The sequence below is a fragment of the Puntigrus tetrazona genome, unplaced genomic scaffold (assembly GCF_018831695.1).
Source record: "Puntigrus tetrazona isolate hp1 unplaced genomic scaffold, ASM1883169v1 S000000223, whole genome shotgun sequence".
In the NCBI taxonomy this organism is placed as follows: Eukaryota; Metazoa; Chordata; class Actinopteri; order Cypriniformes; family Cyprinidae; genus Puntigrus; species Puntigrus tetrazona.
In genome coordinates, this window is record NW_025047891.1 from 601,299 (window position 1) to 617,055 (window position 15,757).

The following is a 15,757-nucleotide window of genomic DNA, read 5'->3' on the forward strand; positions in this document are numbered from 1 at the left end:
TTGGCTTTAACAGCTTTAAATGTAAATACTTGTATTTAATCAGTAAATGAGGCATTATCAATGATAGCAATCAGCGGTGGCGTTAGTTGTATGTCATGAACACTTTAATGTTACAAAAAATGCTTTAAATATTGAACATAAAACTAAAACCACCAGTAGGTGGTGAGTGTCTTTATGAGTGAGTCACTGATTCATTCAAAGTGGCCGATTTATTCTGGAATGAAGCAAGCCACTGAGTCATTGAATCATCAGCTCACCTGAATTAAAAGGCTGAATCACTTAGGAAGTCACTACTGTCGTTATGCATGACTCACTCTCTCGATTCGTTCAGAAACTTTAATTCATTCAGGAATGAATCAAGTCACTGAATTGTTGACTCATTCAGTTGATCTAAAAAGCTGAATCATTCTGAAACAAACATCTGTGTGCTTAACGAACGGTTCACCGAATCATAAATGTTAAATCATTCTGGAAAAAAGTAAGCCGTTTATATGCACGAGTCATCGAATCATTAATCTGATTCGATCAGAATTGATGAAACATTCAGGAACACTGATGAGAGACACAATCCTGCTGTTTGGAACTATTTTTGTTGATGGAAAGGAGCAAAAACAGTCAAAAGTGACAATCAATAATTCAATTATTGTAAAACAGATGATTTTATGAGAAGGACAAATGAGTCTTGAATGCTCAGTGCTGGACCTTTGATCAAATAGTGATAGTTTAACAGGACTAATGACACACGAGAGGATCCGGTGTGAATGTCTGAATGTTTAGACTGAGAGCGTTTGAGTCCAGGTGCTTTCCTCTCCTGCAGCTGACACTTCTTCACATTCCTTCACTGTATATGAACAGAGACTCGCTGCACGCTTCTGCTTCACTGAGGAGCCAGACAATGTTTGTTTTCAAACGGAGCTCACGGACACGCCCCCTATCTGCCATTGGTCGAATATCCTCATAGCCCCGCCCCCACGCACAAAACCAGCTCGACTGAAATGTGGAGTATTTTAAAGATTAAAAACAGCTCGGGGTGAACTATTCCTTGAATATTTTCAGAACATTATAGCTATTAGCTATAGCTATAGCTAATAATATTTTCTAAGAATATTTAGCTAACATTTCATTAAAGTTTTAAAAACATTATTTCTGAATGTTCAAAACCCCATTTTTTAAATGTTTTAACAAACAAATAACGTTTTGATAATGTTGATCAATAACTTTTTCCTCAATGTTATAGAATGTATCTCAAATATTAATACAGTTACAAGAACATTTCATAATCATTAGTTTAAGAGCGCTATGTGCTTTATTATACTAAATCTGTTAAAGAACGTAGGATGAAGACCATGCACACAGACTGAACCGTGAATCTCATCTCAAGTATCAAACATTCATGGTATGCGTGGTTAATAAGTGCTGAAAAAGTCAGGTTTGGTCGTGTAGATCGTGTTTGCATGAACACATAACACTTTCCCTCTGCAGATCTTACGCTGATTTTATCCCCAGATTCGTGGCCCACCCAGAAGAGTCGCACAAGCTGTTTTTATGGGCTCACAGACGTTCCTCTGTTGGTTTATCGGAGCTCGGCCAACTCACATACACTGTCACACTCTCGTCCCGCTTCCAAGCCAAATTAGCACCATCCAAGAAGAAATCAGACTCCAGAAATAAAAGAGTCAATATGCAGTTGATTTGAGTTGCCATCGCTCTGGCTCTCATAACAAAGATCTCCTGATGTTTTCCAGACGCTGTGGAGCGAGAGCATCAGATGATGCCAGCGAGAGCCCCAGTCAGCACTCAGAAGAATGTCCAGGCTGCTCTTTCACATACAGACTTATACTGAAAAACGATCAAGTCCATAAAAAAAACTACAACAAAACATTCTCTATTTTTCCCCTCCTTTTTGAATTGATTTATGGACTATGATGCTTTCGAATTTTATATTTTTATTCATCTTACAATAGTTTTTTGTATTGTTGTTATATTTATCATTTATATTTTGATATCATTTTATTTTAATAACTTTTTTTACATTTACAATATTTTGACAATACTTTTCATCACAGTACTTTATTTCACATCATACATTTTTGTACTTCTGATATATATTTTACATTTTATGACGTATGTTACAATATTTTTAGAGTTTAGAGAGATTGACGGTACATTATGTACATCAGTGTGTTTTTAGACAACATGTGAGCACCTGGTTTTCTTTCTGTGTGTGTGTGTGTGTGTGTGTGTGTGTGTGTGTGTGTGAGTGTGTGTGAGTGTGTGTGTGTGTGTGTGTGTGTGTGTGTGTGTGTGTGTGTGTGTGTGTGTGTGTGTGTGTGTGTGTGTGAGTGTGTGTGTGTGTGTGTGTGTGTGTGTGTGTGTGTGTGTGTGTGTGTGTGTGTGAGTGTGTGTGTGTGTGTGTGTGTGTGTGTGTGTGTGTGTGTGTGTGTGTGTTGTGTTACTGTTCCTGCAGAGGCTGAATGACTGTTATTACACTAATAGCTCAGTAATGTTGGTTTTCCGGACTCGTGTGATTGTTACCAAACCTGCTGAACACAGGTGAACCATTCACTGACTGCACTACACCTCAGCATAAACTTACAGATGCATGGGAAAGAAATGGATTTATTGCATTAAAGGGGCAGTTCACCCAAAAATGACAATTCAGTCATTGCTTTCTCAGAGTTAAATTCTTCTGCTGAACTCAAAAGAAGATATTTTGAAGAATGTTAGGAATCAAACAGTTGACGGTAGCCATTGACTTCCATAGTGTTTTTTTCATACAATGCAAGTCAATGGGGACCAACAGCAGTTTGGATACCAACAATTGTACAGTGATCCTGAAAACTCTCAAGTGCACACACACACACACACACACACACACACAGTATTCTCGGTGTGTTTTAAAGCCCAGATGGTTCTTCAAGCGCTGTACTTCAAACGCTGTAATTAATCACATGTGTAAAACACATGAACACACTCAACACTTAATCACCACAAGCATCCTTCTGACACCCTCAGATCTGCTCTCACACACACACACACACACACACACACACACACACACACACACACACACAGATAAATAAATAACGCTTCACTGATTAACTTATAACACTGGTATTTCTGAACATCCAGTTTATTTCTTGGCTATGTGAACATTATAGGAACATTCTAGTTCTATCATTTTTAGAGCATTACTGGAAAATTACACTGAAATGAACTTTCTAAAAGAAGTAGAAATGTTTAAAAACCTTGTATGCAGACGTCCATCAACATCATTCATGAACCATGTATACATTAATAAGTCCATTATTAAGGACCAGACAGTGTTTTGCTAATGATTAAAATTTATACAAATTAAATTTCTGAATGTTCAAAACATCATTTTACTTGGTTCAATGAAGCATGCAAATGTTATGTAAATGTTATTTATAAATGCTGACAATTGGGAACATTTAAAAAAAAAGGTTAGACAAACATCCGTCTAAAACATTAATATGCTTGTGGTGATATCTGGGACGCAAGCAAGCAGGTGTATCTGGAGCAATACACAATCACTGTACGGGTCAAAATGATAGATTTGTCTTTTATGGCAAAAATCATTAGGATATTAAGTAAAGATCATGTTGCATGATGATAATTAGTAAATTTCCTACCATAAACATATCAAAACTTCATTATAATTTAATAATATGCATTGCTAAGAACTTCATTTGACCAACGTTAAAGGGATTTAAGCCTCGGACTGCAGATTTTTCAAACGGTTGTATATCAGTTGTACTGTCCCATCCTAACAAACCATGGTTCAGGGTCACATTTAAGAACTAAATTAAAGACTAGATAGATGAGCGTTGTATTAACGTTGCTAGAAGAATTTGTTCATAACTTTTAAAAGAACCTCGTCAGAACTTGCCTTCTGGGGCATGTCAGCCTATACTAGAGAAACTAACTCAGTAATGGTGGTAAATGTGGTTCTTTTGAGTGGTGTGAGAGTAATTTGGGTGAGTTTTGATTCACAAAGTGAGTCTGCATTCATCTGGTTGGTTTTTTTTCTGCATCAGATCTCATCAGGCGTGTAGAGCCACTTCTTCTCCGTTTAAATCCTCTCTTCGTTCACAAACCATTTCCACGTGCTAACTGGGGAAACTTGCAAACATCTGCATTTTCCATCAGAAGTGGTTTGTGGGGCTGCTCGGGGGAGAAAACCACTCTTCATCAGCTCAAACATCATCATCTTCAGCGGAGACGTTCCCCAAGTCAGATGCGTTTCTCTGGGTTCACTTCCAAAGAAATGTAAGAGGATTCTGAGTCTGTGTGTAGTTTTCGCTGTGAATGTCTCTGGCAGTCAGAAGCTTCTTCTGCCCAAAATAAACAGCGCTGCTCCGCCAGACGCCTGCTGACGCTCGGCTCTAATTGGCTGCAAATGAGCTGTGATGACCCGCCCCGAACGAGCAGAGTCCCCGCCCCCGAGCCGAGCGCAGCCAATCACAGCGCTCTCCCTGAAACCGCACAAAAGAGGCTGGAAGCAAACGCGCTTCTGATCGCTGAAGTTCACTAGAGAGGAGTGGAGACCGCCGGTGAGAACAACACACACACACACACACACACACACACACACACACACACACACACACACACACACACACACACACACACACACACACACACACACACACACACACACACGGGTTCATGAACACGACGATAAAGACGACACGCTCCTGCTGGAGAACAAAGAGGCTTTAATGTGAGAGAAGTGTTCCTTTAGCGCCACCCAGTGCAAACGAGAAGTAGTGCGATTAAAAACTACTAGATTAGTGTTGACGTTCACAGGAGAACTGTTTGTTTTCCGGGCATCTGTGTATAGTATTTTGAAACTATTAATAAAATGCACTAAAATCACCCACTGAAATGTCATTGAGTGTAACAATCTTGTCAAAGATATTTAAAACAATTCATGACACATTAAAGGACCAAATACTAATTTGTTGTCATTTTTCATTTTAGAATGTGCCATTTTCCTCGTTTTTTTTACTCATTTAAAACTAAATCTAATTTAATATGCTTCCTTACTCTTTAGTATATTTTAATATGTCCAGGTCAGAACAAGCAGTTTAAATGTTTACATAAATATTGTGTTACACTGAATATCAATGTAACTATTAGTTCAACCACATTGTGAAACTTTATTCTCCAAAAACTTATTTGAAACTTTAAAATCAGACACTTTACTTACATTTAATGTGCTTTCAATAGACATAAAATCACATTTGTGAATTTCCTGTGATGCAGATCTTAACATCTTTGACCAATATACATGTACATATTTTCAAAATATATAGTATATATATAAATGTATAAATACATTTATATTCATATAATTTATATTATATATAAATATATTTAAATGTAACATATTTTTCTGAAATATATGCATGCACGTGTATTTATATATACATAATAAATATACACCGTACACACAATGATACATACATACTGTACATAGTTATTATACATAAAAAGAAATTGTGTGTGTGTGCTAAATGTATTTTGTGTAAGAAAAAAAACATTATTAATCAACACGCATTACTTATCAAATGACTGCATAAACATCTATAAATATTGAATATATCATTCTAATATAAATATTCTAATATTAATACTTATACAAAAGGACTTTTTAATTCTTCAGATATTCATTAAATAATCATATAAAGGAATATTTATAAACATGCGTGTATAAAAATATATTAATATCAAAAAAAAAAAAAAAAAATATATATATATATATATATATATATATATATATATATAAAACAATAAATAAAAAAAATAAAAGATTTATGTATGAGGTATAAATATATAAATAAATGATCCATGTTTATGTAGCGTTCAAACGTTTCATCTCTCAGTAAACGAGGGTGACTTTTTCTTTCTACATGAAGTGCAATCATACACTTATTGTTGTGGAGGTCAGACGACTCGCTGTTGTTTGTGTAACGAGTCATTAGTGCACTCGTTAGTGTGTTTACTTTAGTGACTGACGGCAGCGGGAGCGGTGACCTTTGACCCGGCGTCTCCGTCTCTCAGGTAATGAGAGCGAGGAGGTCAGGAGGACGTCTCACTCCCCGCTAATGAACCTCCCGCTGATATCAGGCTAACGAGCGCCTCATCGTTTGATCAGAAGGAAGCTTTGCGGCGTTCACCTGAAGTCTGAACCTCAGAAGCGTTCATTCTTTCTCCGGGTTTAAAGGACACAGAATACATTCATAAGGCATGCTTCGGTGGCTTGTCCCGGTTTAGACGGATGAATGTGTGTCAGAGGCTCTCTGAACCGTGTGAAGACCCTCGTGTCCTTGCTGGAGGTCCGTTCCGCTCCACGTCTCCTGAACATCATCAGGGACTCCAGAGCGTTCGGGGCGGCCTGATGACCTTCAGCAGGACGTCCAGCAGATGTTGACCTCGTTCAAACGTACCATGCTAGGGAAAAATATTGGCATTTTTAAAAAAATAAAAATTTATCAAAAAGTAAATTAATAAAACTGATTAAATTACATGTTTTTTAAATAAATAATCAATATGTGTAACTGCACAGTGGTATGACGAGTAAAAATAATTAAATATAATGAATAATTTTTTTTATCACTGCAAAATAATTAAATTAACGCTGACTTGCGTTAAATCTGTAGAAATAAATCACACTGATGTAGTTCACTCGATTCACCACAGGAGGGCGACTCGAATTCTGAATGTAAATTACAGATTTAAATAAAGTAAATGAAAACATTTTTTTTGCTTCTCGTTGTAATTTAACATGTATTAAATAAGAAATGAATGCAAAATGTTTTAATGTTTTTCCATTAATTAACTTAAAATCAATGAAAAAACTATTTAACACAAATCAACAGAAGTGTAGTTCACTCAGTTCACCACAGGAGGGCGACGAAACTCCAGTTCTGAATGTAAATTACAGATTTAAATAATAGTTAATTCGATGTTTTTCTGCTTTTCTGCATGGTAATTTAACATTTATTAAATAAGAAATCAATGCAATATAATAGAATGATTTTCCATGAATTTATTAAATAACTTTAAATCAATGAAAAAACTTAAATCAACAGAAGTGTAGTTCACTCAGTTCACCACAGGAGGGCGATGAAAGTCGAATTCTAAATAAATTACAGATTTAAATGAAGTAAATAAATTAAAGGGGTAATTTGACGTTTTTCTGCTTCTCATGGTAATTTAACATTTATTAAATAAGAAATCAATGCAAAATAATTGAATGTTTTTCCATGAATCGAATTAAAGATACAGAAGTAATCTAAGAAGTGTAGATACAGGAGTTAGATTTTTTTCACGTGATATTTATAAAAAATATGTATTTTTTTCAACTTGACAGTATAATTGATTTTTTTAAATAATTCTAAATCTATGAAAAATGATCTAACACAAATCAACAGAAGTGTAGTTCACTCAGTTCACCACAGGAGGGCGACGAAACTCCAATTCTAAATAAATTACAGATTTAAATAAAGTAAATAAAATAAAGGCGTAAATATCTGCTTCTCATGGTAATGTAACGTTTATTAAATAAGAAATCAATGCAAAATAATTGAATGTTTTTCCATGAATTTATTAACTTAAAATAAATGAAAAACGATTAACATAAACAACAGAAGTGTAGTTCACTCAGTTCACCACAGGAGGGCGATGAAAGTCGAATTCTAAATAAATTACAGATTTAAATGAAGTAAATAAGTGAAAACGTTTTTTCTGCTTCTCATGGTAATTTACCATTTATTAAATAAGAAATCTATGCAGAATGGTTTAATGTTTTTGCATGAATCGAATTAAAGATGCAGAAGTAATTAACAGAAGTGTACATTCTTTTAATTTAAAAAGAACTAACATTTTCTTAGCTCAGATATTTTGTGAATAAATAGTTTTAAAAATCGTATATTATGTAGGGTTTAAAGTCAGTTGCTGCTTGTTTGCTGTCGAGTATAATTATGTACTCGCAATAAAAACAATCTCCTCTTTCCATAAAACATTTAATCATTAATTTCATCACCGATTTAAATATAATTATTTTATTATAGATTCAAACAAAGCGGGTTTTTATTGAATTCAGTTTTTTTAAAAATAGAAGAAAAAGACAAACAAAAATAAAATAGGGGTCAGAACTAATTGTCAAACAGTGATTGGTTGATGATGTGATTAATAACCGACACCTGACAGAGATTAGATTAGTATAACAAACCGGAAGCTGCGCGAGCGCGGGAACACGGAGAACGCGGTAAGTTTGTTTTCTTTGTTTATGACAGTATTTTCTGTTTTACGTTTTAACTTTTAACACGCTTTTAGTTTAGTTTGTAGTTTCTCTGAACCGATGTGTTTCGTCGTAATCGTGTAAACGCGCTGGTTTGTAGCGAAAATAACTTCAGAAAATTAACAAAAAACCCCGCGAATATAACTTTGTTCCATAGACCAGTGTTTAACCAACTAACGGTGATTTTTATACCAACAGTAATCAGTTTTTTTTTCCAACTTTTGTTATTGTTGGTGTTCGTATGAGTTCTTTGTTCTGGTCTGTTAGTAAAATAGGGTCTGTTTGTTGAAACTCGTCTCAAACCTGCCTCACTTTCAAAGCTCTTCTGAAAAATAACTAGAACTTTTTTTTTTTTCTTCACATTTAGCTACAACTCCACAAAACTGTTGAACATTCTGTTGTTGTTGTTATCTGTCTGTGAGATCAGGAAGGTGTTAATGAGCTGTTTCTGTTCTGTCTGTAGGAGATGATGATGATGATCCTCGCTGACCTCTGACCTCTTCCTGGACTTCTGCAGCTCGACCCGTTCTGTGGGTTTGCTTGAACACGTTCTTCATCAGAGACCGATCCGTGCAGTTTGTGTAAAGCGTGTGCACAATAAAAGGATAAACATGACGTTTGTGTGCTGTTGATGATTTCCAGAGATCATGTGATCTTTGTTTTCCTCCAAACCTCTGCCTTTGATAAGTGTCTGATAAACTGAGCTTTCTCTCTGGATGAGCCGAGACTGAGCTGAAGTTTAAAAGGAACGGTCTCTTTGTCCTTAAGAGAGCAGCGTGTGTTCAGATGAACAGTGTTTGAGTAAAGCTTGTATCTGAACGACTGTAACGTGACTCAGGTGTGTGTTCATGGAGTCTGGAGCTGATATTAATGTGTTTTATTCCTCGGAGCGGACCCTTCTCTCTGCAGGAGTCAGTCCTGGATCAGATCCTGAGCGTCTGTGGGAGGAGCCTGAGGTGCGCGTGTGTATAGATTTTAATATAAATGCAAATAAATTCAGCCAAATATTCTCCTCTTCCAGAGTGGACTTGTGTCTGGAGTATAGAAGTCGAACAGAAAAGCGTGGCGTGGTTCAGCAGAAGCGCTGCTGGTGTTTGTCTGAGGAGCCCCAGGGGGAGCGTCTGGATCTTCACTCCCCCTCGTCTCTCTCTGGATCCGTCTGTGGTCTCAGTGGTGTTCTGATTCGCTTCACAGCTTGTCACAGATCCCGACCGGACCAGCGTCACGTGTTTCTGTGCCCAGGCTGGGGTTTGAACCCAGACTCCTTCCGTTCAGGGAAGGTTACTCAGACCGCTGAGCCGCAGGCACTTCCACGCTCTCTCCTCAGGTTTTGGTTATCTTGTCTTTTACTAAAAACTTAGTCTTTAAATAATGAAAATGAACTTCCTCTTTCAGCTCAATAATGGATCTGAACCCATGTTTCTCAGATCATTGAGCCACAGGATCTTACAGACTGAGGTCTTTTTATTCTCTCATTTCTCTCTTTATGTTCTTTAAAGACTAAACTTGTTCTCCAGCTCAAAGCTAGACTTGAACCTGTGTCTCCAAGATCAAAACCAGATGCTCAGACCATTGAGCCACAGGATCTTATAGACTGGTGTTCTTTTATTTTGGATATTGATCTCTTTATGTTGTTCTTTAAAGACTAAACTTGTTCTCAAGCTCAGTACTAGACTGGAACCTGTGTCTCCAGGATCAAGACCAGACGCTCAGACCGCTGAGCCACAGGATGGTTTTTTTGTCATTGGTGCTCCACTCTTTCTTTATATTGTGCAAAAACAACAAAAAAAACATAGCAAGGGAAGGTCAGAAGTCAGAAGAAGCAGCTAGACTCAGAGACAGAGACATTGTCTTTTTTGGCTGTTTTTGGAGGAGTTTGTCACAACCACAGCTGCTCTGAGCTCAACTCCTCACAAACCACTCGTGGTCGTGGTCAGACGACTAGTTAGTGTCTTTAACCAGCTGAAAACTCTTTGAAGCTCATTAGTTGTTTTGGGTGAAATCACAGTCAGTGGTGGATCGTACGGATATGACAACGGCAAAGAAACTAAAGGCACAAAAGTCCTCAGAGATAAAACTGTTTATATAATATTGAGACGTTTTTCAGGTCATACGTTCATGAAAATATACAAATGTTATACAACCTCAAACTTCATTTGTAAAACATACACACTGAATATGACACATCAACTGAAATGAAAAATAAAAGCGGCATTTGAGTAAAACTACAGCAGTTCTGATGATCTTTTATGTAGACCTGCACAAACAGAAAGAATGAAAGAAAACAATGAAATATTTGTAACCTGATCATCAGTGTCCAACTAAAACAAGCATTTCAGCTCAATATAATCAGAAATACAATATAAACATAACTTCAGGCTCCTGTGGATACTATATTCAGGACGACCCTCTACAACAATAAAACATCTGCAAAACCACATTTTCATCTTAAATCTGTAATTTATTTAGAATTCGACTTTCGTCGCCCTCCTGTGGTGAACTGAGTGAACTACACTGTTGATTTGTGTTAAATCGTTTTTTCATTGATTTAAAGTTATTTAATAGATTAATGGAAAAACAGAATTATTATGCATTGATTTCTTATTTAATAAATGGTAAATTACCATGAGAAGCAGAAAAAATTTCACTTATTTACTTCATGTAAATCTGTAATTTAGAATTCATCGCCCTCCTGTGGTGAACTGAGTGAACTACACTTCTGTTGATTTATGTTAATCATTTTTTCATTGATTTAAAGTTATTTAATAAATTCATGGAAAAAACATAAAATTATTTTGCATTGAGTTCTTATTTAATGAATGTTAAATTACCACGAGAAGCAGAAAAACGTCAAATGACCCCTTTATTATTTAAATCTGTAATTTACATTCAGAATTCGAGTCGCCCTCCTGTGGTGAATTGAGTGAACTACATCAGTGTGATTTATTTCTACAGATTTAACGCAAGTCAGCGCTCAACCTTGACTCCAGTTAGTTTGCGTTGATTTCATATAATTTACTAAATTAATCGCGACTCTCTGCAACGATTAAATATCTGGAAAAAAAAATCGCCATTTTCTTCAGTAGAAATATATTCTTATATCTGCCCTCCTGTGGTGAATTGAGTGAACTACACTTCTGTTGTTTATGTTAATCGTTTTTCATTGATTTTAATTTATTTAATAAATTCATGGAAAAACATTAAATTATTTTGCATTGATTTCTTATTTAATAAATGTTTAATTACCAAGAGAAGCAGAAAAACGTCAAATTACACCTTTAATTTATTTACTTCATTTAAATCAAATTTATTTAGAATTGGAGTTTCGTCGCCCTCCTGTGGTGAACTGAGTGAACTACACTTCTGTCGATACTTTCTGCGTCAGACAGCGATGCAGTTATTAAAACTTAGTTCGCTATACAAAACATATAGTAAATATTTCAGGGTTTTTTGACCGATATGCCAGAGGAAAACCTTATTTTTAGTAATTTAATATTCTATAAATTAGTATTTGCCGCCATAGAAAAAAAAAACTAAATAAAGATTTATAACTCGAGTTTCATTGCCCTCCTGTAGTGAATTGTATGAAAACTAAATATACTTGACCTATTGCTATTATAATCTATATTTTGATAAACATGTGCTTTCATTCACTTTGTATTTGTATTTATTTTAGTTTGTGAACATCGCTTCGCGGGTTTTTAAAAAAGACTTTTATTTTGAATAAACTTCCTCACATCCGGTGGTGCAGCTGTCTCTGTACTGCGCTCATTTCAACACTAATTAAATATGATTTTAGGAGGTTTTTACAAAGCGTCATACCTTCTGAGGTGCAGCGGGGCGTCTCGGGGGATCTTGAGGAGGAAGATGAGCGCTGATTCTTCACCTCTGACCCTCAGAGAGCAGCAGGACGGAATCAGGTGACCTCTGACCCCAGAAAACTTTAATTATAATTAGTTCTGTGCTTATTAATTATAGAGAGAACAGTACACTTCTCAAGCAAAACAATTAACGAAAAGTTTATTAGGCTTGTCAAATTGTCATTGTGAATATTCAGTTTTCTAGTTAGGGAATCATATATTATTTTGCATCAGGCAAGTTAAACGTCTACCACAAACTTCAGCCTCAGTTTGTGAATCATTCTTTAGACAGTCAAATTTTTTAAAAACTTTTTACAAAATCAGTGCGAACAATTACTAATTATTTTTATGTAAACAGTTTGTAAAATAAAGACCAATATATTAGGTGTTTAAGTACTAATATAGTAGTATTTTATTACTGTTGTTATATTTTTTATATTTATTTAAAAGAAAATTATTCAATTTAAATTTTGCGCTGAAACTAAATATTAATATTTTATAAAAAAATTCTATAAAAAAATCTAAAATATCAAATAAGACAAATAAGTATTATTTTTGAAGTAACAGTGAAATAAATTGTTAGAATTATTGAAAGCTATTCACAAATCTGATTTATTTAAATATTATTATTATGCTAACAAAATGTAAAATGATGTGTTGTATATTGCATTCGTACTTTAAAATAAAGCTGAACTGAGTAGAAACTAAGCAGTAAATCTCATCTGGTGTGTGTGTGTGTGTGTGTGTGTGTGTGTGCGCAGGAGGATCGTCCTGAATAATCCCAGCAAGAGGAACGCTCTGTCTCTGGCGATGCTGGAGTCTCTGAGAGTAGACCTGCTGACAGACTCTTCCTCGGACGACCTGCGGGTCATCATCATATCAGGCAAACACTCACGTTCCTCTGGAGACCGGTGCGTGAGGCCCCGGGGCCCGCAGTAACCGTGTGTGTGTCTCTCTGCAGCGCGGGGCCCCGTGTTCTCTGCCGGGCACGACCTGAAGGAGCTGAGGACCGCTCAGGGCCGCGACCATCACAGCAAGGTGTTCCAGACCTGCTCAGAGGTCAGAGGTCCTGAATCCTGAAATCTCAAAAACAATTAAACGACTTCTTTCAAATCAGCAACACAATCTGAAATGAACCGTTTCTCATGCTCTAACAGCACTAAAGAGAGTTTTTCTTCAGGCTAGACCAGTGGAATAAACCGTGCTCTTTCTCAAAGGTCATGACCCTGATCCAGGACATCCCAGTGCCGGTCATCGCCATGGTGAACGGTGTTGCCACGGCGGCGGGTTGCCAGTTAGTGGCCAGCTGTGATATTGCTATAGCGTCTGATAAATCCACTTTCGCCACACCTGGAGTCAGCGTGGGCCTGTTCTGCTCCACTCCCGGAGTGGCTTTAGGACGAGCTGTGCCTAGAAAGGTCAGAACACAGGATGTCATAACCTTCACTAACGTTTAAATACATAACATCAAACCATTTATTAATAATAATAGTAGCGGTAGTATGAAATCAGCATAAAAGTTTATATGCTTAAATAGGTTATATTTCTAGAAGTAAATGTATATAACGTTTCATATGTAATATTTATGTAAATACATATATTTTCTAAATATATTCGTGCATAAACGTATACATAATAAATGTAGAGTACACACAAATTACATTATTAACACAAAAAACTTAAACTCATTAATCATTTGCCAGCACTTATTATAATTCTAAAATATTATTTGACAACATTTGAGATATTTTATCATATGTAAATAAGATAAAGATGAACTGTTTTAACAAATATGAAAACAACTGTAAAATTGAAAACGAATACTGTATTTTATACTACAGGTTACAACACTAACATTTAGAGTGAAGATGGAAGAAGAGCTATTATGAGACAGACAGTAGTGAGATATTGTACTGTACCTGTAGTCCAAGCCCTGCTTTATTATTCTGGAAAAATAATATCCAGAATATCCCTTTATTATCCAGAAACACAAACCTTTGCTCAAGAAGTCTCAGAAAACAGTACTGTTCAGCGTAGATGCATTCAATCGGTCAAAGGGACATTTCTACTGTTAATATTGATTTAGAATTTTAATAAATAACTTGAACACTCTCTTTTCTAATTCTATACTTAGAAAAAAACATGTCCCTTTTAGACTTGCACTCTATTCATTTACTAACTGCATGTGTTCTTTAAAAAAAAAATCTGTAACACTAGCTTGCTTATTATACAGCTTACAAAAGCAAAGAAAGGCATCCAATACTAGCTTGCTTCTTTTCTTCTTTTCCATCCGCTTTATTAAAAAATACCTTGCTACGTGTGCTGCATTAAGAAGTTTGTCATTGCTCTTCTCTTGGTTTTGATTGCTTCCATTTCTCTCATTTATGACGGTTTGGACAACAATACACTGTATGGGTCAGATTTATCCGTTTTTCTTTTATGCCAAAAATCATTAGGATATTAAGATCACGTCCCATTAACATATTTAGTAAACTTCCTGTCGTAAATATATCGAAGCGTAATTTTGGATTAGTGACATGCATTTCTAAGTAAAGGAGATTTGCTCAATATTGAGATTTTTTGGCCCAGGGTCACTGATGTAGATGTGAATGTGAGCAGGTTGCGATGGAGATGCTGCTGACGGGCCGGCCGGTCTCGGCCCGGGACGCTCTCATGCACGGTCTGGTCAGTCGGGTGGTGCCCGAGGAGCGGCTGGAGGCCGAGACGCTGGCCGTGGCCCGCCGGGTGTGTGAGAGCAGCCGGCCCGTGGTGGCTCTGGGGAAGGCGGTGTTTCACACACAGATGACTCTGGGCCGGGACGCAGCCTACGCCTCTGCGGCCGGAGCCATGCTGGAGAACCTGAGCCTGCGGGACACTCAGGAGGGCATCCGGGCGTTCCTGGAGAAGCGCAGGCCTGTGTGGAGCAACACTGATGCTGTGGACACAAACACTCAGTGATCCAGAAAAACACCTAAGAGTGTGTCTCTGTACCACTCTATGCTTCACAGTTGTATTTATATACAAAAAAAAAAAAAAAAAAAAAAAAAAAAAAAAATTAAAGTAATATTAGCAAAGCAATCAATATTACAATTGTACTGTAAAATAAAAATGAATATTCAAACATTACTGTCTTATCAAATAAGATTGCCAATTCATATAATTTTTCTGTATATTATGTAAAAATTAATAAAATGAAATAAAAAAAAAAAAATAATCAAATAATATTATCATTACTGTATAAAAGAAGGCTGGATATTGGAATTGTACTGCAAAATAAAAATGGATATTTGATCATTACTGTCTTATTTATATACATTTTGTTTATTATGTAAAAAACAGATAAGATAAAATATAAACAAATAATAAAATAACATAAAACAATAATATTACTGTATAAAAAGGTTGAAATATTACAATTTTACTGCAAAATAAAATTTCATAAAAAGTCTTATTAAATTTGAATATTGTTAAAATAATATATTTTACTGTCAATGATCAAAAACCAAAATTATCAAATAATATTTCACAAAATTACAATACTACTATTTTTTAACAAATAATATTTAAA

General features: G+C 35.8%; 1 protein-coding gene across 1 annotated transcript; it reads left to right on the plus strand.

Annotated features, from left to right (window-relative positions):
* Window positions 1–12,043: 12,043 nt before the first annotated feature.
* echdc3 (enoyl CoA hydratase domain containing 3) lies at window positions 12,044–15,483 on the plus strand. The gene is made up of 5 exons (XM_043230796.1): window positions 12,044–12,249; window positions 12,951–13,072; window positions 13,151–13,248; window positions 13,407–13,607; window positions 14,809–15,483. Exons 1-5 carry the CDS (start codon window positions 12,119–12,121, stop codon window positions 15,145–15,147), a joined length of 891 nt encoding a protein of 296 aa, XP_043086731.1. The 5' UTR covers window positions 12,044–12,118; the 3' UTR covers window positions 15,148–15,483.
* The last annotated feature ends 274 nt before the right edge of the window (window positions 15,484–15,757 follow it).